This window comes from Cetorhinus maximus, chromosome 1 (genome assembly GCF_964194155.1).
Source record: "Cetorhinus maximus chromosome 1, sCetMax3.hap1.1, whole genome shotgun sequence".
Classification (NCBI taxonomy): domain Eukaryota; kingdom Metazoa; phylum Chordata; class Chondrichthyes; order Lamniformes; family Cetorhinidae; genus Cetorhinus; species Cetorhinus maximus.
Window position 1 is genome coordinate 146,611,803 of NC_135879.1, and position 26,457 is coordinate 146,638,259.

General features: G+C 46.0%; 1 protein-coding gene across 1 annotated transcript; it reads left to right on the forward strand.

The window, feature by feature from the left end:
• Nucleotides 1-8,119: 8,119 nt before the first annotated feature.
• Nucleotides 8,120-25,689, forward strand: exoc1l (exocyst complex component 1 like). Its single transcript, XM_078570564.1, has 4 exons — nucleotides 8,120-8,246; nucleotides 23,574-23,704; nucleotides 25,407-25,566; nucleotides 25,661-25,689. The coding sequence occupies exons 1-4, from the start codon at nucleotides 8,120-8,122 to the stop codon at nucleotides 25,687-25,689; spliced, it is 447 nt and encodes a 148-aa protein (XP_078426690.1).
• The last annotated feature ends 768 nt before the right edge of the window (nucleotides 25,690-26,457 follow it).

Below are 26,457 nucleotides of genomic sequence, written 5' to 3' on the forward strand. Positions count from 1 at the left end.
CCAATGGACATAGGCCCAACCTGTCTAACTGTTCCTTATAAGATAACCCCCTCATCCCAGGAATCAGCTGAGTGAACATTCTCTGAACTGCTCCTGATGCAATTATGTCCTTTCTTAAATAAGGTGATCAAAACTGCCCTCAGTACTCTAGATGTGGACTCACCAATGTCCAGTACAACTGTTGCAAAACATCCCTACTTTAATATTCCATTCTCCTTGCAATAAATGACAACATTCCATTTGCATTCCTAATCACTTGTTGTACCTGCATACCGACCTTTTGTGATTCATGTACCAGAACACCCAGATCCCTCTGCACCTCAGAATTCTGCAATGGCTCTTCATTTGCATAATGTGCTGCTTTTCTATTCTTCCTGCCAAAGTGGACAAGTTCACGTTTTCCCACATTATACTCCATCTGCCAAATATTTCCACACCCACTTAACCTATCCACATCCCTTTAAAACAGCAAGAGGAGAGCCGGGATTTTTATAGTTTAAAACAGCAAGAGGAGAGCCGGGATTTTTACAGTTTAAAACAACGAGAGGAGAGCCAGATTTTCACAGTTTAAAACAACAAGAGGAGAGCCAGGATTTTCACAGTTTAAAACAACAAGAGGAGAGCCAGGATTTTCACAGTTTAAAACAACGAGAGGAGAGCCAGATTTTCACAGTTTAAAACAACAAGAGGAGAGCCAGGATTTTTACAGTTTAAGACAGCAAGAGGAGAGCTGGGAGTTTTACAGTTTAAAACAGCGAGAGGAGAGCCGGGGTTTTTACAATTTAAAACAGCGAGAGGAGAGCCAGGATTTTCACAGTTTATAACAGCGGGAGGAGAGCCAAGATTTTTACAGTTTAAGACAATGAGAGGAGAGCCGGGAGTTTTACAATTTAAAACAGTGAGAGGAGAGCCATGAGCACACAGAGAGCAGATCTGCCTGAGAAGGGCAGCAGCAGCGGGAGATAAAAATCAGCAGCAGAGAGCCCCTTCAGCCTGTTTCTACCTGTGAGAGCCTAAGTGTGATGGCAAACGAAACCAGGTAGGTGATTGGTGGGTATCTCTTCCATTGGCCAAGTGGTTTAAATCAGGAGACATTATTACAGCTGAAGAGTGCAGTTAAGAAATTCACTTTTAAAATATTTAACATCCAAATTAACTAATTAAATAGAATAGAGATGGTGGGGCAGGCGATGTATTACAGCTGTAATATGTGGGAGCTGGTGGATGCCGGTGTGATCCATGGTAACCACATCTACAGCAAATGTTGACTGCTAGAACTTCGGCTCAGAGTTAATGAGCTGGAGTCCAAGCTGTGGACACTGTGACACATCAGGGAGGGGGAGAGTTACCTGGATGCTGTGTTTCAGGAGGCAGTTACACCCCTTAGATTAATTACATCAAATTTGGTCCATGGTCAGGGACAGGAGGGTGTGACTGTGAGCGAGGCAGGTATGGGGACCCAGAATTTAGCGATGGAGGAGCCTCAGCCAGCGCCCTTGTCCAATAGGTACGAGGTTCTTGCTTCCGGTGTGGACGAGGGCACAGACTGCAAGGAGGATGAGCGAGCTGACCACAGCACCATGGTACAGAGCACCATTCAAGTTGGAAGAGAAAAGAGAAATGTAGTAGTAATGGGGATAGCATAGTTAGGAGAAGAGTTAGGTTAGATACTGTTCTCTGCAGCAAAGACAGAGAGTCCCGAAGGCTGTGTTGCCTACCTGGTGCCAAGGTTAAGGGCATCTCTTCTGGGCTGGAGAGGAACTTGGAGTGGGAGGGAAAGGATCCAGTTGCCATGGTCCACGTAGGTACCAATGACATAGGTAGGACTAGGAAAGATGTTCTGCTGAGGGACTACGAGCAGCTCGGGGCTAAATTATAAAGCAGAATGACAAAGGTAATCATTTCTGGACTACCTAAGCCATGTGCAAATTGGCGTAGGGTGAAAAAAATTCGAGAGGTAATTGCGGGGCTCAAAGATTGGTGTGGGGGAAATGGGTTCCGATTCATGGGGCACTGGCACCAGTGCTGGGGAAGGAGAGAGCTGTTCCGTTGGGATGGGCTTCATTTGAAACATGCTGGGACCAGTGTCCTGGCGAATTGTATAACTAGGGTTGTAGATAGGGCTTTAAACTAATTAGTTAGGGGAGGGTTCAATTGAAGGGAAGTTTAGAAAATCAAAAAGAAACAAGAGAGCAGATGTGCGGGGTAGTGAAGAGGTTGAATGACAATCAAAGCGTGAGAGGAAGGGACAAAATAAAAGCAGAAGAGTGCAGCAGAAATTAGAACCAGAATGAATAATATTGGTAAAATGTCAAAGCTTAAGGCTCTTTACCTGAATGCACGCAGCATTTGTAAAAGATAGATGAATTGACGGCTCAAATAGAAATAAATGAATATGACTTGATAGCTATTACAGGGACATGGTTGCGGGGTAACCGAGACTGGAAACTCAATATTCAAGGGTATTCGACATTCCGGAAAAACATGCAAAAAGGCAAAGGAGGTGGGGTGGCTTTGTTAATAAAGGAAGGTATCAGTGTGGTGGTGAGTAGTGATATAGGTGCAATAGATAATGATGTGGAATCAGTTTGGGTGGAAATAAGGAATAGCAAGGGGAAGAAGTCACGGGTGGGAGTCGTCTATAGCCCCTAGCAGCAGAGCAGTCGAGACTCATGTCACAACTCAGACTTTGGTGGACCAAATGATAGGCATTTTGAAAATGAGGTTCTGGTGCCTCAGCAGGTATGGTGGAGCACTGCAGTATAGTGCCCAGAGGGTGTTGCACATCATCGACGCTTGCTGTATGCTCGGCAACCCGGCACTCCAAATGGAGGTGGATCTGGCTGAAGAGGAGATGGAAGAGTTGCATGTATCCTCTGATGAGGAGGATGTCAAAGGGTTTGACGGTGATACAATTCTCGAAGGCAATGATGCCAGCGATGCATTGCACTGGCCGGACGAGGCAAATGCTCACGGGAGGCCCTCATAGCCGCAAGATTTGAGGAGGATGGTGATGAAATGCAGTGAGGGCACTCCTGACATCCTCATCTTGCATCTGTGAATGTTTGACTCCTGTGTGGCTGATGGCAGTGCACATATCTTCAGTGCTCAGGATCAAGTCATGGAGACACAGTGGAGTCCCTAATAGTCACTAGATTCCAGGAAGATGATGAGGACATGCAGTGAGGACACTGCATAGATCATCACATAGCCTCTGTGAATGTCTGACTCCTGTCTGGCTGAGGTCAGATCACTTGCGCTTTGTGATCAGAGTTATATCATGGAGACGCAGCCATGAAACTTCCACTGCAGCTGATCCTTTGTCAGCCTTCAGCACCTGACCCCTTCAGGAACACAGCGTCACCGGTCACAGATGCTGAAGAGATCGGGGGACAGCCCCAACTCAAAGGTGCTGAGAGCACACAGAGAGAATGACGGAACTCTGTGACGCCTGCCTACAACGTTCTGGCAGCAATGACAAGCACCATCGAGGTGCAGGCCTCAGTAACGTGTCCAGTGAGTGTGAAGACATTGGTCTGAAGTTTACACACTGCACAGGGAAGAGGCCCTGGGCTGAGACACCTGCCTTTATCTTGTGCAGGAACCAAGGTTTCACATCTGAGTGACATGAACACTGCTCATCAGAACAAGGAGCCATAGGCAAGGAGACATTCTTGGGAGTTTATTTACATTAGTGAACATTAAGCATAAGTGATTAACACCCATGGCCAGGCTGTGAAACTGCATCTTCTTAACTTTCCTAAACCTGCTGCTACATCTTGGTGCTCCCCTTGACATCCACAGTGGAGGTGGAGGCAGCCTGCTGACTGTCTCCGCAAGGTCTATGATGACCTTGGTGTGCGTCTTCTGTAGGGCTGAGACCTGGAGGGCGCCTGCCTGCTTTCGGGGGTCCTGCTGTGTGGCAGTGGCATACTCCTCGATCTGTGGAGCTTGAGCTTCTGGGTTCAGAGAAAGACAGGATTCGGATGGGCCAGACACTCCCGGAGTCACCTGGGTGGATGGCCCCAGGGTGAGCACCTACTGATCCTCCTTCCTACGGGTGCCTGAGGGCCCCTGGCTGACTCCTTAAGGAGAAGGGAAAGCTGGTGAGATCGAGCTGCCCCGCAACCCTCTCACGTACACATTGTTGGAGGCCAATTATGGCATCAGCGATGGAGTTCAGCCTGCGCAGCAGTGCAGGATCGATGTCCTGGGCCAAGGTCTCTATGGCGGCTGCCATCCTACCAGCGTTGACCTTGGTGCATTGGCATGCCGGCGCTATCACCTCAGACTGAAGGCAGACGGACTCCTTCATCATGCAATTTGAGGAGTGCAGCAGACATCCCTTCCTGATGTTCCCGAGCTTGCTTTTGCAGCTCCGGCTCACAGTATGGTGTCTGATGGATGTTGCATTGCTGGAGCCTCACTTGGTTGAGCAGCGCTAACCTCACCGTCAGCACAGGAACGGTCCAGATCCTCGCCAGCCAGCTGGATGACTCTATTTTCAAAGTCCATGAGGGCCTTGATTTCAGTCATTCCTCCACCAGTCTGAGACCTCTCCCTTTTGTTGTGTGCCAGCTTGTCCTGCATGAAGACAGATGGAAAGAGTGTAGGCAGGATGCCTGCCAGGCCAAATGAGAAGGATTCCTGGCTTGTGAGGGTGGTGAGTGGTGCTATGGATGGGATGAGGACATGATCCAGAGGGCAGATGAAGGTATGTGTGAAAGAGTGAATGGTGATGTCCCTTGAACTGGCAGTGAGTGAGATCCCTGTGGATGTGTGGTGGGTTTGTGAGTGTGTGAGTTGAAAGTGATGAGAAGAGTGACTTACCCTGACGGAACAGAGGAGATCATTAATCATCTTTCAGCACTGAGTGGCTGTTCTCTTTTGTGGGGTGTTGGCGCTGACCACCTCTGCCACCACCTCCCATGCTAGATTGGTTACCTTGCTTGCTGGTCTTCACCCAGGCTGGGGATAGACGACTTCACAGCAGGCCTCCACTGCATCCAGTGGGCACCAAAGGGTGGTGTTGCTAAATTTGTAGGCAACATGTTTTCTCCCTTTGGCAGCCATGACCTTGCAGCAGCTTCCAATCCCTTAGAGAGAGGTAGCTCTATGCAGGAGCACCCTTTAAATATGGTGCTTGGATTACTGAAGGCCTGAGGTGATGGCTGGGCGGGTGAATCAGAGGCCAACCCATCAGCGATCCAGCGTGTTTCCTGGGAATGCATCCTTAATGAGGCGGGACGCGCTGGAAATGGGACAACACGGCGCGAAAACCTGCCATTGCAGCCTGCGGATAAAACGTCCTTTTTCTCGCCTGCTCCTGACTTTGTGCGAATCTGGGATGATTCCACCCCTGGTTTCTGTTTCCCTTCTTTCGAATAGAGGAGTTACATTTGCTATTTTCCAATTTGATGGGACCTTTCCAGAATCTGGGGAATTTTGAAAATCAAAACCAATGCATTTCTTTTAAGACCCAAGGATGAAGTCCATCAGTACCTGGGGAATTGTCAGCTTTGAGTTCTAATAATTTTCTCAGTACCCTTTCCCTGCTGATTTAAATTGTTTTAAATTCCACCCTACCTTTCACCTTGTGATTCATAATTATTTATAGTATGTTATTTGTATCCTCCACAGTGAAGACAGATGCAAAATATATGTTCAGTTTATTTGCAATTTCTTTATTCTCCATTCTTAATTCCCCTGACTCACTCTCTAAAGGACCAATGCTTCTTGAGCTATTCTTTTCCTCTTTAAGTACCTGTAGAAACTCTTAATATCTGACTTTTATTGCTAGCTAGCTTTTGCTCATACTCTAATTTCTCTCTCATTATTCTTTCAGTCATTCTATGCTGTTTTTTTATCTCCTATCCAATCTTCTGACCTGCTACTAATCTTCGCAGAATTGTATGCTTTTTCTTTCATTTTGATACTATTTTTGTTATAGAGTTTTGGATACCATTCGGTAGTTCTTAATGAAGCTTTCATAGTCTTAAGTAGCTTAACTGTATGTATTTATTAACTACAGGAACTATGTACATATATACCATAATGGGTTCAAGCTAGGAACTGTTTCTATGCTTACTTGTGCACACAGCTCTGTCCAACATTAGACTGACCCCTAGGTACAGGTCATGTGTTCTCTTGCCTCACTGTGTGGGCGGTACCATAATCAGTCCCATGTTAACCCTATATGTGCCTGACCCTGATACTACAATTTTTAACTTCCTTAATTAGCCATGGATGGTGCATCCTTCCCTTAAAATCTTTCTTTTTCACTGGAATGTATCTTTGCTGAGTGTTACGAAATATCTCCTTAAATGTCTGCCACTGTATTTCTACTGACCTATTCCTTAACCTAATTTTCCAGTTCACTTTAGCCAGCTCTGTCTTCCCACCCTTATAATTGCCCTTATTTAAGTTTAAAACACTAGCCTTAGACCCACTCATCTCACCCCCAAACAGAACAAATTAGAGGAGGACATTAATAAGCTTACAGAATGGGAAAATAATTGTCAAATGAAGTTCAATACAGATAAATGTGAGGTAGTACGTTTTGGCAGGAAGAATAGGTAGGTAACATATTATTTGGAAAGTGTGAATTTAACTGAATTACAGAAACAAAGGGATCTCGGAGTACAAGTACATCAATCACTAAAATTAGCACCACAGGTTAACAAGACCATAAAAAAGGCTGGGTGTTATTTCTAGAGTGATAGAATTGAAAAATAGGGAAGTTATGCTGAACTTCTTTCGAACCTTTACGTTTTACTCTGGTAGAAGTGAGCTGCTGGTTACTCGTGTTACTGATTTCATTACCCTGTTTTGTTCTGCCAATTGATCTTCTCTCAGCCCGGAAAAACTCAAAAACTTTTAAGTGGACCATTTATTCTACACATTGAATAACATGATACCTTTCTGAGTTTGTCTTAATTTAACTAATGTCACATTGTAACAATAAACCTTGAACAGAGTTTAGAAATGGCATCTCAACATAATTTTACCTGCATTAAATTTAGGGCCACCTTGGAATCTGACTTTATACAGTTCCATTTACCTGCTTTCTTACCATATCTGATAGAAACCATCTGTGCTTATTTTAGTTGGTTCTCTATCCTTTTAGTCCATCTACCGTAGTGTGGGTGTGTATCTGTGTGTGTGTGCTCATGATAGGTGAAAATAAGATGGATTTAGCTGAGATACTTTCCCCCACCCCATAATTAAATAGCCTACTGACATTTAATGTATATCACACATGAACAATGGCCACTTCGGGACGTACTTTATCATTACCAGCTGGTATGGAACTATACACCCTGCACGTCAGTAATTTTAGTACAGAAAGGGAGAAATCTAGAGAAAGAATAGTTCTCTCGTACATGTATATAAATTCTCAATTTACTTATTATAAAACTCACAGACGTGAATATAAATTGCACATGACCTAAACCAGCAACATGTAAAAAACAGCAGAGTTTTCAAAAAACATTGTCAGGATAGATGGTATTTGACCATGAACATAGGTTGATTGGTGTTTAGACACATAAATAAAAACATAAATTTACATAAAAGCAGTAAGAGGCTAGATATTGAAAGCGATGTCATCATGGCCCACTAATTGAAGAATCAGTGATATGGCTACTACAATGGAGAAAAAATAAACTTGTCACTCAGCATTGAAGCTGCTTTATTAGAGAAATTAGTGTGCAAGAAAAATTTAATATTTCATATGATTGTTACAGCAAATCTAATGACAAAGACAAATTTCATGAACTGTGACACTACTTTAACTTTGAAATATATTTTATTTCTGTCTTATACAGCGAGTTTCCTAATGGAAAATAACATTAAATCAATGTCTCAACTAATGACTATAATGGAATCTATATGGATTGCAAATGACTACTAGACATTTCTCTGGGGAACAATCCAGCTGGAATATTGATTGAAACTGCAATCCAATCATGTTTTGTGTGTCATAGTGTTTAAATCCATAGAAACATCACTTTGTTCTTGTTATGCAGATTGTATACAATGATAGCTTCTGATTTGTGTTCAGGTACAGTGAGTGAAGTAAGTTTGCCAAATTTGCACATCTGAAAGTCTGGTAAAGGAAATGGCAGCATTACTCAGAAAAGCACTAAAGAAGGAGATATTTCATCCAAATGGAGATCGTTTATTTGCTGTGATTGAAGTAATGACAGCTATCCAGGAAGATGAAAGGTATTACCTTTGCAGTTCAGGTAACTTCAGTACTTATGTACCATACCATATTATTCTCATTATCTCTGAAAACTGTAAATATATTTTGAGCAAACTACAAGGAAATAAATGCTAATTTAATACAATCACAAAAGAACTTGTTTTAAGAAGTAGAACATGATGAAATTATCAAATTCATATATATAAAGAAGCTAGTGGTTTAGTGTTTGGAAGTTAAGCAAAGAATCCTTTATTTAAATAAGTTGTTTAATTCCTAATACATCATCTGCTTTTTAATTGTTATGGCTGCAGCTGCTCCCAAACCGTTTGGATCACTGAATTTTCAGGTTTTATTATGTTTGTGTTTTGTTTCCTATTATTTAATTTATAACTTTCTTGAACTGATGGGTCTTTATTATTTGTATCATTGGGATGGTGGCTTACTTTAGTTCAGTCATTTTTCTGTAGCCTGCAGCAATAAAATTTCAATAATGGTTGGGCGCAGCTAATATTCCAGGAGGATTCTCTCAGCAACCACCAGAAAATATTTTGTGTGATATCTGGCATTGTTCTAATTGCCTCTGACCAATTTTTTTGCTGTTCCACAATAGACAAAAAGTGCATTTTAAGAAATGTCTTTCATAATTAAAGGTGTTTGAACTTGGGTTGTTGGTTTTCAGTTAGCTGATCACAGCTATGGTAGAGGTAGAAGCACGTCACATTTTGCCATTATGGTTGTATCACCACAGAAGGATTTCAGTGTAACTTAAGTTAAAAATGCAACCATTAAGTTGAATGCAGCTTTTTACTTCTACTTGTTGTGACTTAGTGGTAGGTAGCTGACTTTGGAATCAGAAGTTTGTAGGCTGAAGGCCCACTCCAGAGACTTGAACACAAAATCTAGGCTGGCACCTTAGTGCAGCACTGTTGGAAGTGCATCTTTTGGATGAGACCAGGTCTGCCCGCTCAGGTGGATGTAAAAGGTCCCATAGAACTGTTTTGAAGAAGAACATAAGAAACAGGAGCGGGAGTAGACCATCCAGCTCCTCGAGCCTGCTCCGCCATTCAATAAGATCATGGCTGATCTTCTTGTGTTTCGAGTTTCACATTGCCATCTACCCCCGATAACCTTTGATTCCCTTGCCTGACAAAAATCTATCTACCTCTGCCTTAAAAATATTCAATGACACTACCTCTACCACCTTCTGAGGCTGAGAGTTCCAAAGTCACACAACCACCTGAGAGAAAAAAATTCTCCTCATCTCTGTCCTAAAAGGGTGAGCCCTAATTTTAAAACAGTGCCAATTAGAGAGTTCTGCTGCTATCAACATCAGTAAAGCTGATTATCTGGTCATTATCTCATTACTGCTTGTGGGGTCTTGTTGTGCACCAATTGGCAGCTCTGCTTCCTACGTTAGTGCAGTGACTACATTTCAAAAATTACTTAAATAGTTGTGAAGTGCTTTGGGAGATCCTGAGCTCATAAAAGGTATTATGCAGAGACAAGTCATTCCTTTTTACTCAAAGCATTTGGAAAAGAGAAATATCAGCACTCAGATTTTAAAACTGGAGGTGGCAAGATCTAGGTTGCATGCCTGGAGCTAGAAAGAATACCAAAAACAAGTAAGTTAGCCCTTACAGGGCACAGGGCCCTTGATTTATAAATGGCCCAGATTTTGTGATCAGCAATGCTGTGGCAGTGCCCACCATTGACATCAAATAAACCTCCCCACAAACATAGTACGATCCTGATAGCAATAATTTCAGCTGCTTTGAGGGAGGATTCCCTCCCCTGTGGGTTGCAGTGAGACCCAGCAGCAGAGCTGGGTTGGGCAAAAACAGTATGCAGCTGTGGCTCACTGCACCACAAAATCTGAAAAAAAATGACTGCCACAATAAAAAGGCATTGGAAAATTGTATTTTCAGTAGATTTTAATTCTATAAAATTAAAAGTGTAAAAATATTTTTTAAAAGTGAAATAATTTTGAGTGAGTACATCAATAAGGTAGACAAGGAAAAGCTGTTCCCAGTAGCTGATGGTACCAGGGCTAAAGGGGGCATAGATTTAAGGTTTTGGGTAAAAGCTGCAGGGGGATGGATGTGGGGGGAAACTTTTTAATGCAGTGAGCGGTAATGACCTGGAAATCGCTGCCCATGAGGGTGGTGGAAGCAGTGATGATCAATTATGCAAAAGGAAACTGGATGGACATTTGAAGGAAATAAATTTGCAGTGCTACCGGGGAATGGGACTCACTGGATTGTTAAGATGTAATTAAGAGAGCCGAATGGCATTCTTCTGTGCTGTAAATGATGCTATGACACTATGGCCGAAATTGTCCAGTCCCATTGGCGTGGCCGTCATGGCAGGCGGGGGGTGGGGGGCAAAATTCAGCGGGAGAGGCAGAAGTCAGTTTCACACTGGCGTGAAAGCACAGCGGGATCATTCGATGGTGTCCGGCATGGTGGAACACGAATCCCACTGGAGGCCAGCGTGAACCCGATTTGCATCCCACTAATCACAGAATCACACAAAATCACAAAATCACAGTGCAGAAGAGGCCCTTCGGCCGATCAAGTCTGCACCAACACATGAGAAACACCTGACCTACCTACCTAATCCCATTTACCAGCACTTGGCCCATAGCCTTGAATGTTATGACATGCCAAGTGCTCATCCAGGTACTTTTTAAAGGATGTGAGGCAACCCACCTCCACCACCCTCCCAGGCAGTGCATTCCAGACCGTCACCACCCACTGGGTAAAAAAGTTTTTCCTCACATCCCCTCTAAACCTCCTGCCCCTCACCTTGAACTTATGCCCCCTTGTGACTGACCCTTCAACTAACGGGAACAGCTGCTCCCTATCCACCCTGTCCATGCCCCTCATAATCTTGTACACCTCGATCAGGTCGCTCCTCAGTCTTCTCTGCTCCAACAAAAACAACCCAAGTCTATCCAACCTCTCTTCATAACTTAAATGTTTCATCCCAGGCAACATCCTGGTGAATCGCCTCTGCACCCCCTCCAGTGCAATCACATCCTTCCTATAATGTGGCAACCAGAACTGCACACAGTACTCCAGCTGTGGCCTCACCAAGGTTCTATACAACTCCAACATGACCTCCCTACTTTTGTAATCTATGCCTTGATTGATAAAGGCAAGTGTCCCATATGCCTTTTTCACCACTCCACTAACATGCCCCTCTGCCTTCAGAGATCTATGGACACACACACCAAGGTCCCTTTGTTCCTCAGAACTTCCTAGTGCCATGCCGTTCATTGAATACTTCCTTGTCAAATTACTCCTTCCAAAATGTATCACCTCACACTTTTCAGGATTAAATTCAATCTGCTACTTATCTGCCCATTTGACCATCCCGTCTATATCTTCCTGTAGCCCAAGACACTCAACCTCACTGTTAACCACCCGGCCATTCTTTGTGTCATCCGCAATCTTACTAATCCTACCTCCACATAGTCATCTATGTCGTTTATATAAATGACAAATAATAGGAGACCCAGCACAGATTCCTGTGGTATACCACTGGACACTGGCTTCCAGTCACTAAAGCAGCCTTCTGTCATCACCCTCTGCCTCCTACAACTAAGCTAATTTTGAATCCACCTTATCAAATTACCCTGTATCCCATGTGCCTTTGCCTTCTTTATAAGCCTCCCATGTGGGACCTTGTCAAAGGCTTTGCTGAAATCCATATAAACTACATCGACTGCACCACCCTCATCTACACACCTGGTCACCTCCTCAAAAAATTCATTCAAATTTGTTTGGCATGACCTCCCTCTGGCAAAGCCATACTGACTATCCCTGATCAAACCTTGCCTCTCCAAGTGGAGATAGATACTCTCTTTCAGAACTTTCTCCAATAGTTTCCCTACCACTGATGTGAGACTCACTGGCCTGTAGTTCCCTGGCTTATCTCTACAACCCTTCTTAAATAGCAAAACCACATTAGCTGTTCTCCATTTCTCTGGCACCTCCCCCGTGGCCAGAGAGGAATTAAAAATTTGGGTCAGAGCCCCTGACTATCGTTAGGGCCTTGCTCAGATCGTGGAAGTCCAAGGAGAAGATGATGCCGGAGGCCTACAGCTACCATTCCTTGGAGGAACACGTGCATCACATGCTGGATGGATTTTCATATGCATGGCTCTGCCGCGGAGCAGCTCACAGAAAATGGGAGGTCTCCGTTGATGCTTTGGGTCTGCTTCAGAACATCATGGTCTTCGCCATGGGCTGCTATGGATTATCAGCGAGGGTAACGGGGGAGAGGGAGGTCCAGTTGAGAGAGAGAGAGAGAGAGAGAGAGGAAGGTGTACTGGGGATTGGGGGGTGGGGGTGAGGTTGTGGGGGGGGAGTACGGGGAGAGGAGGGTGTAACGGGGGAGAATGCAGCAAGTGGGGAGGTTGGTGTGAGCAGGGAAAAAGGTGTGAGGGAGGGAGTTGGAGAAGGGGAATGTGTCCAGGGGAAGGAAGAAGTTCGAAGGAGGGAAAGTGTCTGGGGGAAGTGGGAGTTCGGAGAGGGGAAGGTGTCCGGAGGGAGGAGGGAGTTCAGAGGGGAGAAGGTGTCCCGGAGGAGGAGGGAGTTCAGAGGAGGGGAAAATGTCCGGAGGGAGGAGGGAGTTCGGAGGGGGGAAGGTGTCCGGGGGAGGGGTTGTCCAGGTGAATGTGCAAGGGAGGTGTCTGTGTAGTCAATGACTGCCTCCTGGGGGGCAAACTGAGGGTGGACGTGGTAGGAGGGAATGGTGAGTATGAGATGGGGTGGGGAGCCAGTGGGTGGGAGGGTGAGGGTGCGTCAGTAGCAGTAGAAGGGATGACGAGGGTGGCTGTTGGTGACTCAGAGACAGACACGGACCCTGAAGGTGGGAGGAAGGAGGTCAGGGAGGTCAACGTGGATGGAGGTGGGATTTTCAGGAAAGTAGGGAACATTTATGTTCGCCTGGACATCCTGAAAAGACAAAGGTTCGGGTTGGTAGGTGACAGTGGGGAGGTGGAAGGTGATGCTGGGAGGTTGACAGTGATAGGAGAAAGGACATTGGTGACTGGGGGGAGGGGAAGGGACAGGGGAGCTGATAGTATACTTCACTGCTACCATGGTTGTCGAAATCGAAAGTGAGCCTCGTGTTGGACGGGCACAGGTGCAGCATGGGAATGTAGTCAGTGGGTGGGCGGAGATGCAGCTCAGCTCAGATGGACAACTGAAAGAGAACCCCAGCAGGCAGCACTGACAGTGAGATGTGTGTGCTGGATGAAGGCTCCACATGCGTGGGAGAGTGCTTGCACGAGGCTCCGGAAGGTCCTGCCACACACACACTTCTCCCTCCAGAATCACTCGTGGCCCGGCTGTGTGTATCTGAACTGCTAGTGAGGGGGATGCAGTGCGAGGATGCATGAAGTCTGTCAATGAATCTAAAAGACAACATTACACATTATTCAGTGAAAGTGAACATATTTTCAGATTGTAAAGTGACAAAATGTGTTCACCTGTGCAATCACTTGTGATCAGAATTTCTTAACTTTTCTAGGCCTACCACTTCTTCTAGGTGCTGCCCTCACATCTGCAGCAGAGGTGGAGACAGCCTGTGCAATGGTTGGCCCTGTTACCTCTGGTGACTTCAGCATGCCTCCTCTGGAGAGCCGAGGCTTTGGGGGCCCCAGCTTGCTCTGGCTGTCCTCCTTTGGGCCAGCTGCTCCCTTTGTGGTGTCAGAGGATGAGGCTGAGGGAGTCACAGGCAAAGGGGACTCAGAGGGAATGGACAGCCTCTGAGATCCCTAATTAGATTACCAAGGGTTGCTCAGCTGCTGCTTCTCCTCCCTTTGGGTGTCTAAGGGCCCCGGCCTGACTCCTTGAGGGGAAGGAGCACCTGGAGGGGTGTTGAGGTGCCCCATTTTCCCCTCACATTTCCACCACAGGAACTCATCAATGGCTACCGCGATGGAGTGCAGGTCTGCGCACATATCCACCTTCTGCTGGACCACGTCTTCATGGCATCCGCCATCCTTCCCATGGAGACCTCCATACACACACATATGGGCACCACTTCATCAGAGAGCAAGTGGATGCACTCCTCCGAGTCGCGAGCCACTCTGCTGAAGGTCTCCAACAGCTCTGTGTGATGTTCCTCCACCTTCTGCTGACTCTCTACAATGAGTTAGAAGGCTGAATCCAAAGGCTCATCATCAGACCTCACAGATGCCTGATCCCCAGCAATCCTCCAAGTGCTGGGGAGCTTGGCTAAACCTGCCTTCTCCTGCTTCGGACAAGTGTCAGTGTGATGACCACCAGGTTGTGAACCCGAGCCTGCTCTTGATCGAGGTCCCACCGAGGTGTGTGTCTCTGTGCTGGTGCAGGGTTTGCGTAAGAATGTACAGGTCTTCCTGGCTGCTTATTTCCAGCTCTTCAATGGAGGAGGTGTCTTCTTGGCTGGAGGTGAGGACATGGATGGAGCTGAGGGACTGGCTGGCTGAGGGTGTTGGTCGCTTGGCAGAGCTCCCTGTGAACCGAAGTAGAGATAATTGGTGCATGGCAGCAGAGTCAAAAGCAGGGGAGAGATCACTCACAGCTGCGGTGAGAGAGGGATGATGTGGTGCAGGATCCTTACGTGAGTATTCACCGCCGACCTCACCGTTGCCACAGGCACAGTCCACGTCCTCACCAGTCAGCGCGATGGCATGTTCCTCAAAGTGAGTGAGGGGCCTAATGTGGGCCACTCCACCCCCGGTCTGGGGCCTCTCCCAGCTAATATGAGCCAACTTCTCCTGCATGACAACACATGGAGAGAGTGTGAGCAGGATGCATGGCTCTGAGTGGAATGTTTGTGTGGTGAGTGGAGCCATGGATGGGATGAGGACACAAGCTCCAGAGGATATGAGCTTGATGGAGATGTAAGGGTGTGTGTGTGAGTTAGTGGTGTTGTCCCTCGAGGTGTGAAATCCTTGTGGATGTGTCATGAGTTTGAGAGTATGTGCTGAGAGTGATGAGGTAGTTGACTTACGCTGGCGGAACAGATGAGAACATTCATCCTCTACCTGCACTGGATGGCCGACCTCCTTTGTGCCCCAGTGGCACTGACTGCTGCCGCCACAGCCTCCCAGGCCAGATTGGTGACTTTGGTGGCTCTCCTTTGGCCAGAGTGGGGGTAGAGGACATTGCAGTGGCCTTCCACTCCATCCAGCAGGTGCCCCAGAGAGGCATCACTAAATTTGGAGGCTTTCCATTTTCTTTGCTTTTGGGGCCATCTATTGTCTGGAGCAGCCTTGGTCTGTAGTCAGGAAGCAGGCTGCACTCTGGTGCGCTTTACATATGACACCCAGAGTGAGGAACTGCTGAGGTTATGGCATGGCATACAAATTGGAGCCTGCCCTCTAGCAATCTGGCATGTTTCCCATGAATGCATCATTAATGAGGCAGTATGCGTCAGGAAGGGGACAATACAGCGTGAAAACCCGCCATTGCAGCCAGCAGGTTAGATTATTTTTTTCACACCCGCTACCGCACTTAGCCCAAATCTGGGACAAATCTGCCCTATGACTCTAAATCATTCAAAAAAGTGAGCTTTAAAAAGCCTGATAAATCATGCTAAAAAGCCATAGATTGGTCAGATTTTTAAAGGTTCATGTTAAGCTATGTTAAAAATATCAATACAATTTAACTTTTAAAATGTGCGGCCCTCCTCATTAAGTATTTGTGAATTGAGAGGAGTCTGGCCTTATGCCTGAAACTACAGGTGTAAAATTTATAAGTGTAATTAATTCAGCATCAGTGCTGATTCTGTACTTGCTATTTGAACTTTGGTTGTCTGACTGCAACTTTGGGATTAGCACACGATTGTGTGCATCACACTCTGGATGTTACAGGGTCACTCTATAGTTCCATAGCAGCAAATGTCACCACTGATTTCTTTTTCACTTTTTGAAGAGACAAGGGATTGAGTGAAGAATTAAGATTTATTTTAAGTATCACTATCTGTATGTTCTGTTACTGTCTGTAAAATAAAGCAGATTAATGGTTCACATTAGATCTCATCCTACTAAAGTGTTTATCAATTCGTCTAATGAAAGATTGGATAACCGCATATGAAAGTGTGGATGAAACACATCATATCTATGTCAGTTCACAGTGGAGTCGTTGATACACCTAGGATTACGTCTTTGTAGAATCAGATATTGGGCATTAATGTGATGCTCATGAATGTAAGGTTCTCGGACAGTTCATGGGAGTAACCAACACTGCAAAAAATCCCTGAGGAGGCAATGGTGTACTGGTATTGTTGCTAGACTAGTAATCCAGAGACCCAGAGTAATACTCAGGAGACCTGGGTTCAAATCCATGGTGGGATTTGAATTCAATAAAAATCTGGAATTAAAAGTCTAATGGTAACCATGAAACCATCTGGTTCACTAATGCCCCTTTAGGAAGGAAAACTGCTGTCCTTACCTGGTCTCACCTACATGTGACACCAGACCGACAATAATGGTGGTGCTTTGTTGCAAGTTTTAGGTCCACCTTAAAGCAGTTGAAGATGCCTGGGCACTACCCTGAGGAACCACTGAACATGGGCAATAAATGCTGACCTAATCAGTGATGCCTGCATCCCCTGAATGAAAAGGTGGACCTGAATCTTCCAGCAAAGCCCACTTCACTGCCTGTGCAGGTGAAAAAAAAATCAGCTTCAAGCTTTCCTACCGACAGTAATATTGTGAGGTAGCACAAGGCAGAGTTTGACCGAGTGTGGCATCTAGTAAAATGGGAATCGGGGGAAAACTCTCTGCTGGTTGAAGTCATACTCTGATTGTGTTTGTTGGAGGTCAATCATCTCAGTTCTAGGGCATCTGCAGGAGTTCCTCAGAGTAGTGCCCCATGCCCAACCATCTTCAACTACTTCATCAATGACCTCGGTCAGAAGTGGGGATGATTGCTCAATCATTTGTGGCTCCTCAGATACTGAAGCAGTCCATATCCAGATGTAGCAAAACCTGAACAACATCTAGGCTTGGCAAGTAACATTCATGCCAGGCAGTGACCATCTCCAACAAGAGACAACCACTGAATCCTCCACTGTCAACATCCTTGGGGTTAACATTGACCAGCCACATAAATACTGTGGTTATAAGAGCAGGATGCACTGCAAGAACTCACCAAGCCTTCTTCGACAGCATCTCACAAACCCACAACCGCTACCATCTTGAAGGACAAGGCAGCAGACAGATGGGAACACCACCACCTGGAAGATCCCCTCCAATTTACTTACCACCCTGACTTGGAAATATATCGCCATTCATTCACTGTCACTGAGTCAAAATCCTGGAACTCCCTCCCTAACAGCACTGTGGATGTACCTACACCAGAGGGACGGCAGCAATTCAAGAAGGCAGCTCACCACCACCTTCAAGGGCAATTAGGGATGGGCAATAACTGCAGGCTTAGCCAGCAACACCCACATCCTGAGAATGAATTTTTAAAAATTAAATGCAGCAATTCTACTAATTCACAAAACAAAAAAAATTATATCAATGTTGTTCTTGTATGTACAAAACTCAACGTAACTATTTGTTTCCATTTGTGATTATTGATGGACCGCTTTGAACATTCCATATATTCATGTGTTTTGGGTACTGATTTATGTCTGGATGTAAATAATTGTCAGTAGGAAGTAGGGACGGGTCGCAAGCCCATAATAAATACCAAATGGAAAGAAAATCAGGCAAGCTCCATCACGGACAAGTTAAGCCTCAACATCCGCTTTTCCATTCTGTGCTGACAACAGCACGGTGCCCGATTTATGTGCTGAAAGTGCATCACCCACCATATAAAGCTCAAAAAATCAGCACACAGTTCCCACACCTGAAATGGGCATTAGGCCTTTGCATATGCAAATACAGGCCTTAATACCTGCTTGAGATCCTCTCTGCAAGACTGATTTGCCCTGAGTTAGCGAACGCCAGCTGAACTCAGGAAAACCAGGTCTATACTTGACCTAGCATGTAGTCCTTAAAAGTACTGTCTGTTATCACAAGGTAAGATCTTAAAATACACTTAACTGAATGTGGAGATGTAAGGAGCTGGCTGTTGCTGGCCAATGCTTCCACCACATGCCCCCTCCCCACAATCACTGCTCCCCCATGGTCACCATTACCTTCCCTGATGCCACTGTTACCTCTACTTCCTGTCCAAAAAGACATTTGATAGGATGCCACATAAAAGGTGGCATGGATAGAGGACTGGTAAACTAATAAAAGAGCTGGAACAAATGAATCATTTTCAGATAGGCAAACTCTAACTAGTGGAATGCCGCAGGGATCAATGCTAGGACCTCAACGACTTATGATCTAATCAATGACTTGAATGAAGGGCCGGCTGTATTGAAGCCAAATTTGCTGATAATGCAAAGAAAGCAAGTTGTGAGGTTGATACAAAGGTCACGATTTTCGCTATGGGAGATTCGGCAGCCCAGCCAAAAGTCCATTGACTGTCGGCGGAACTGGACGATCCCAGCGGCAAGTGGGGCCAACAAATGAGTGGGGTTAAGTGAGTGGGCAAAAATTTGGCAGGTGGAGTATAATATACGTGAGATCCCAGACTTACCTGGGATTTGAAACATCCATGGTTGCTCTTCCTCCCGCATCTCCTGCAGTACCGACAATGGCCAACACTCTTGGTAGTGCTGCGAGTACTGCAGAGCTGCCAGTCTCTGATTGGTCAGCAACTTTAAGAGATGGGACTTCCTACTAGAGAGTGGCAGAAGTCCCGCCTCATAACAATTGAAGGCCCGTTGCCCAAGTGGGCAAACCGGCTGAGCTCACCTCTGACATTTGCACTGGGATGTAGGGAGCCCGCCCTTAGGGTACAATCCAGTCCTATAATTTAAACATGATGTGACTATGTTGGACAATCTATGGTACAAGTACATCAATATTACCTTGTTGTTACGAATGGAATATGCACTTCATGGTTTACGTATGAAGTTACAAGTATATTCCCTCTCCAAAGGTTTTCCTTTCTTCTTCTGAAATTGCTAACTCAAGATGGACTATAGCTCCATAACGTCCATCTCCTTGCCTAATTACCACACCTTTCCTGAGCTTAAATAATTACTGTAGCTGGCTCTTAAATTGGTCAGCATCAAAGCCAAACCCAATTTAAATGCTGACATGTGATCCACCCACATGTTATTCAAGATAGTTAAGCTCCACAGAATTTTTTCATCAGTCACATTTTGATAGACAGAATAACATCTAAATTGTTAATCCACACTGTTTCCTATTAACAATAGAAATTGTCACTTCTGCTAACTCCTTAATTTGATGCACTGACCAACTTATGGAAAATGTAACAGCAAAATGATGTTATCCCTTTTATGAAACATCCCACAATTTTTGCCCACAGTCAGTTAAAAACAAAATTTGTATTGAATCAATACTTTTCTTTCTTTTTGCTAAACTGAGGACAATGACTTGCAACAGAATTGAATTTTTGTTATATATATTAATTTCACAGCTTGATATTTTGGAAGGTAAGCTTAATAACATGACACTTTGGGCAGAATCATCCCAGATTCGCGCAAAGTCTGGTAGCAGGCGTGAAAAAAGCCGCTATACCTGCCGGCTGCAATGGTGGATTTTCACGCTGTATTTTCCCGCATTCACAGGAACTCCAGACCGCTGGTGGGCAGGCTTGGGTTTGCCCTCCATGTCTTGGCCTTAGTGCTTCCTCACTCTGAGTACCATATGTAAAGTGCACCAGAGCACTATTTTATGTCGGCAGACCAGAACTGCTCCAGGTGACAGATGGCCCCAAAAGCAAAGAAGGCAGCAGTTCCAAAATTTAGTGACGCCTCTCTGGAGCACATGCTGGACGCAGTGGAAGACCAGCGCAATGTCCTCTACCCCCACTGTGGCTGCATGAGGCCCACCAGAGTCACCATTCTGGCCTGGGAGGTGGTGGCAGCGGTGGTCAGAGCTACTGGAGCACAGAGGAAGTCAGCCATCCAGTGCATGAAAAGGATGAATGCTCTCATGCGTTTCACCAGCGTAAGTCAATCACCTCATCACTCTCAACTCACACATTCCCAAACCCATCACACATCCACAGGGATCTCACACCTCAAAGGACAACACCACTAACTCTCACACACACCCTCACATCTCCATCAGACTCATATCCTCTGGAGCTCGTGTCCTCATCCTGTCCATGGCTCTGCTCACCACACAAACATTCCATGCAGTGCTATGTATCCTGCTCACACTCTCTCCATTTGTTTTCATGCAGGAGAAGCTGGCTCACATCAGCAGGGAGAGGTCCCATACCAGGGGTGGAGTGGCCCACGTTAGGCTCCTCACTCACTTTGAGGAGTGTATCATTGCGCTGACTGGTGAGGACGTGGACCGTGCCTGCTGCGATGGTGAGGTCGGTGGCAAATACCAATGTGAGGATCCTGCACCACATCATCCCTCTCCCAATGCAACCATAAGTGCTCTCTCTCCTGCTTTTGACTCTGCTGCCATGCACTAATTATCTCTACTTTGGTTCACAGGGAGCTCTGCCAAGTGACTGACATCCTTAGCCAGCCAATCCCTCTGCTTCATCCTCACTGCCAGCAAATTCAACACCTCCTCCATTGAAGAGCCAGAAATAAGCAGTCTAGATGACTCATCACAGCACTTACCCACATCCCCCAGCAGTGCAGAGACACACACCTTGGTGGGACCTAGATCTAGAGCAAGCTCAGGTTCACAATCTGGTGTTCACCACACGGATACAGGTCTGCTGCAGGAGGAGGCAGATTCAGCCAGCTCCCCTGCACTTTGGGGACAGCTGGGGATCAGACATCTGTGAGGTCCGAGTCATGTGACAAGCCTCTGGATTCGGCCTTCCAACTCATCATGGAGAGTCAGCAGAAGGCGGGGAAACATCACTCAGAGCTGTTGGAAGCCCTCAAAAGAGTGGCACGCAACTTGGAGAAGTGCATCCACTTGCCCTCTGCTGAAGTAGTGCCCACATGTGCGCACATGGAGGTCTCCATGTGAAGGATGACAGACACCATGGAGACTCTGGTCCAGCAGAATGTGGAGATGCGTGCAGACCTGCACTCCTTCATGGTAGCTATGTGTGACTTCTTGCAGTGGCAACGTGAGAGGGAAACAGAGGACCTCAATGTCCCTCCAGGTGCTCCTTCCCCTCAAGGAGTCAGGCTGAGGCCCTCGGACACCTTAAGGGAGGAGGAGTGGCAGATGGACAGCCCAGGGTCATCCACTCAGGAATCTCAGAGGCTATCCGCTCCCTCCGAGTCCCCTTTGCCAGTGACCCCCTCAACCTCCTCCTCTGTCACCACAGAGGGAGCAGCTGGCCCAAAGGAGGACAGCCAGAGCCAGCTGGGCCCCCAAAGCCTTGGCTCTCCAGAGGAGGCACGCTGAAGTCATCAGAGGTAACAGTGCCAACATTGCACAGGCTGTCTCCACCCTAGCTGCAGATGTGAGGGCAGCACCTAGAAGAAGTGGTAGGCCAAGAAAAGTTAAGAAATTCTGATCACAAGTGGTTGCATGGGTGAACAACATTTTGTCACTTTATAATCTGAAAATATATTCACTTTCACTGAGTAATGTGTAATGATGTTTTTCAGCTTCATTGCCAGGCTTCGCGAGTCCTCCTACTGCACCCCCGCCCCCCCACTCGCAGTTCAGCTGCACACAGCTGGATGACGAGTGATTCTGGAGGGAGAGGTGTGTGTGTGGCACGGCCCTTTGGAGCCTCATGCAAGCTCTCTCCCACGCACACGGAGCCTTCATCCATCACACTCATCTCGCTGCCCTGAGCATATTTAATGCTGCCTGCTGGGGTTCTCTTTCAGTTGTCCATCTGAGCTGACCTGCATCTCCTCCCACCCATTGATCACACTCCCATACAGCCCCTGTGCCTGTCCAACATGAGGCTCCGCTCACTTTCAATTTCGACAATTATGGTAGTCATAAAGTATACTGTTAGATCCCCCGTTCTTTCCCCTCCCCCAGTCACCCATGCCCTTTCCCTCATCACTGTCGATCCCCCGGTATCGCCTTCCTTCTACCCACCATTACCTACCAACCCAAACCCTTGTCATCCCAGGATGTCCAGGTGAACGTGCACATTCCCTACCTTCCTGAGTATCCCACCCCCATCCATATTGACCTCCCCAACCTGCTTCTTTCTACCCCCAGGTTCTGTGTCTGCTTCTGAGTCTCTACCAACCACCTTTCTACCTCTACCAATGCACCCTCACCCTCCCACTCTTCCGGCTCACTCTGCCTCCTCTCATACTCACCATTCCCTTCTACCATGCCCACCCTCAGTCTGCTCCCCAGGACGCAGTCGTTGACTCCACAGACCCTCTTCCCTCCTCCGAACTCCCTCCTCACCCCCCGGACACCTTCCTCTCTCCTGAACACTTCCCCCACTCTGAACTCCTTCCCCCCTCCATGCCCCTTCCCTGCTCCGGACTGCGTCCCTTACACCTTTCTCCCCACTTACACCTACGTCCCCACTTGCCGCATTCTCCCCCATTACCCATTACCCGTTACACCCTCCTCCCCCCATATTCCCTCCTCCCACCTCCCAACCTCACCACTCCAACACCTTTGTCCTACCTCCACATCTCAACCCCTTAGCACCTTCATCCCCCCCTCCTAATCTCACTATCCCAAGGTACACATTCCTCTCCCTCCACCACCAATCCCACTGATGGTACACCTTCCTCTCCTATTCACATCTAGACCTTCCTCTGCCCTCCTTGCCGATTATCTGTAGCAGCCCATGGCCAAGACCGTGATGTTCCGAAGCAGGCCCGAGACATCAACAGAGACCTTCCACTCCCTGTGAGCTGCTTCACGGTGGAGCCATGTCCATGAGAATCCACCCAGCATGTGGTGTGCGTTTTCCTCCAGGGCCCGGGAGCTGTCGGGCTCCAGCATCTTCTTCTCCTCAGATGTCCACGATCTGAGCAAGGCCTTAATGGTAAGTCCCGACTTCTGCATGTCATGCTTTTCCGGATGCATTCTGGGCCAATGTGTTTTCCCCCCAGTGTAACGGTAAATTTGGCATGGGGGGAACGATTCCGGTTGGGCCTTACTTTGCATCCCATCACTGGGATGTAAATCATGTTCACGCCAGCCTCCAGCACAATTCGCGTTCCGCGATGGTGAACACCATTGGATGATCCCTCTGTGCTTTTACATCAGCGTAAACCCGATTTCGGCCCCCCTGCTGAACTGTTCCCCCCACCGGCCGCCATGATGCCCGATGCCAACAGGACCAGAAGATCCTGCCCTTCCTTTTGCCACCACTTTTTAAAAAATTCTATATGCACCATTTTTTTATTTTAGTAACAAATTGCAAAGAGGTGCAAATCACTTTTGTGAAAAGCATATCTTCGAGTCAAAATGAGCAATTTGAAAAAATCAATACATGGTACCTTGAAGATCTTAAGCTTGTGGACGGTAAAGAAGCAGACCAAGTAAGTAGCGAACCAAATGGGCTTGAGTTTCCTCATGTGTTTTCTATTGCTTTTTGCAACAAAAAATATTCACTGACCCTAAATCACAAGTGCATCTTGCTATTTCTGGTGTAACGCATTTATCAAGTCTTTGCATGTGTGAAAAAATTGAAAACTCATTCCTAAATTAGAAAATATTGCATCTCATACAGTGCCACAGAAGAATAATGATCATTGAAAGTGATCTACTCTAACTGTCCTGCTTTTACATTTCTCCATTGTTGTTATGTAACATGTAGGCATTGGTCTGATAGGACTCTTCCTCTAACCGCATTTCTCTTCATGTTGATGAATGGCTAAGGGTAAATATAACAAGATGCAAGAATCAGGCACAGAGGTCAGCACACCCAATTCATGGCACTCACAATTCTGCAGTGATTTTCCAATCCGTGATTCCATCGACCAAGGCTTGACACCAGGGCCAGAATGTTACAGCATCCCAGGGGCAGGATGCAGCGGGGGAGGGGAGGGTGTAAAATTGGGCACCGTGGCAGTGACGCCATGCTGTTTATTACCTGCTCACCCCCAATGGGAGCAATGCAGCTCAGGGGTTAAACTAGCAATCAGGTACTTTCTCCTGCATTCATGCATACTGTTTTTTAACTTGTTGGTTTTTGGGAATGTTGAAGTCACCAACAAAAGGCGGGGAGCATTAATATTCAAATTAGGAGATATTACACCATTGAACCTCGAGAGCCAAAGCTGTTATTGAAACCGGCCAGCAGCAGGATCAAGGCCAGAAATATCCCAGATATGTATTATTTTTAAAGGTTTTTGCTGTTTGTTTGTCCATTGGTTACAATCTCAGCTGCCATGAATGGATTGGACCTGCCAGTGCCCTCCAGCGCTGACCTGCCAGAGTTTGCAAGATCAGAGGAAGGGCATCTCACTAACATTGGACAAGAGGTACAAGCACTGCATCAGACATATCTCCAGCACTCCTGACAGCTGGAAACCTTGATGCCTGCACACACTTTGGATTGAGGTCTCCCAGGCTTCCCCTAGCCATTTCCCAATTCCCACCTTTGTTCCACTTGACTTGCTGAGGAAGGGTGCCGATCTGCCAAAGTATTTTTGTCTAGCCTGGATCCCACTAGTGGAGCCCACATCAGCCTATTGTGGGGGCTGATACACTTCACTCACTGGGTATCCTCTCATCCACTGATCCCTACAGTGCCTAAAGAATGGGACCACCTGATGCAAAGAGTCTTCAGCCTGACCTTGCCCCCTTGCAGTCATTTGCCTTGTATAAGAGATTCTACTCCTTATCAGATCAAAGATTTTTTGTTCCCAGAAATGGCAGAGGACTGGTGCAGTTTGATCTGGGCTATTTTCTGTGTGGTTCTGCTGGTCCCACTGTAACATTGGTGGGACACTGGTAGAATTTCTGAGGAATTGCAGCGCCAAAATAATAAGCTAAACAAAGAATGTTGGTATTAGAATATGATGTTGTTGTTAGCCCTTTCTGAAGGTGAACACGGAGAAAACAGAAACCTGCCTTGGAGAAAAGAGCAAGTAGAGAAATGATACATTTTCACTGAGAAAGTTTTCTTGATCTGTCTTATCCAGTTAACAATGTCTTTTGCATGGCTTCCTTTGAAAGTTTAATAATTATTAATTAACAAAAAAATAAGCTAATTTGTCTTTTGAATTTAATTTTTAGGATAATCCACGCTTTGATATGCATTTTGATAAAGTTTACAGTTGGGAAACTTCCAGCACAGCCTCCAAATATACCTTTGTCCGATGTTTGCAGGAGCTTAATCACCACTACCTGGGAAAGAAGATAACATTTGTGAATTTTGACATTGATTACTTAATTGGTACCAGTTCAAATACAAATAGGGGGGATTGTATGCTTGCTCTGAATATGTGTGTGCTGTATATTTGTAACTGTATATGTTTATCTTTGTGTAGATAGGAATCATAAACAATGTTCCAAGTGAACTGTACAACTCGTCAATGGCTGTCTATTGGCAGAAAAATAGATAACAATTGTTCATCCTTTAAATATATAAGCATATTTTTGCTTCTGAGAATCAACTATATTTCCATTATGGCTTTAATTACATGCTACATACAGCAGATTATTACAAAATACATTATTGAATACCAGTTATTTCAAGTTAAATGCTCTACCTTGGTTATTGAATCCAGATTAAAGCTGCACATGAATATGGATTGATAAAAGAAGTCCACTCCCTAGACTGCAGGGATATGAGCAACATGAAACTTAAGACAAATTATGCTGTAATGGGTGTAGGTATCTTGAATGCACATAGATCTCCTCAGCCATGGCTCAGTTGGATATACTCACACCTCCTGAGTTAGTAGGTTGTGGCCCCAAGCCCCACTCTAGGACTTGAACACAAAAAGCAAAACTGACACACCAGTGAAGCAGTGAGGGAGTGCTGCACTGACAGAGATGAGATGTTAAACCAGGGCCTTGTCGATCCTCTTATGGCAATATTTTGAAGAACGGTAAGGAGTTATCCCTGGTGTCCTGGCCAATATTTATCCCTCCATCAAGATTTTTCTGGTCATTATCACATTGCTGTTTGTGGGAGCTTGCTGTGCACAAAATGTCTGCAACGTTTCCTACTTTACAACAGTGACTACACTTCAAAAGTACTTTATTAGTTGTAACGCACTTTAAGATGTTAATTGCTGTGCAAATGAAATCCCAGAGGGAAACTTGGCTTATGGGCCACATT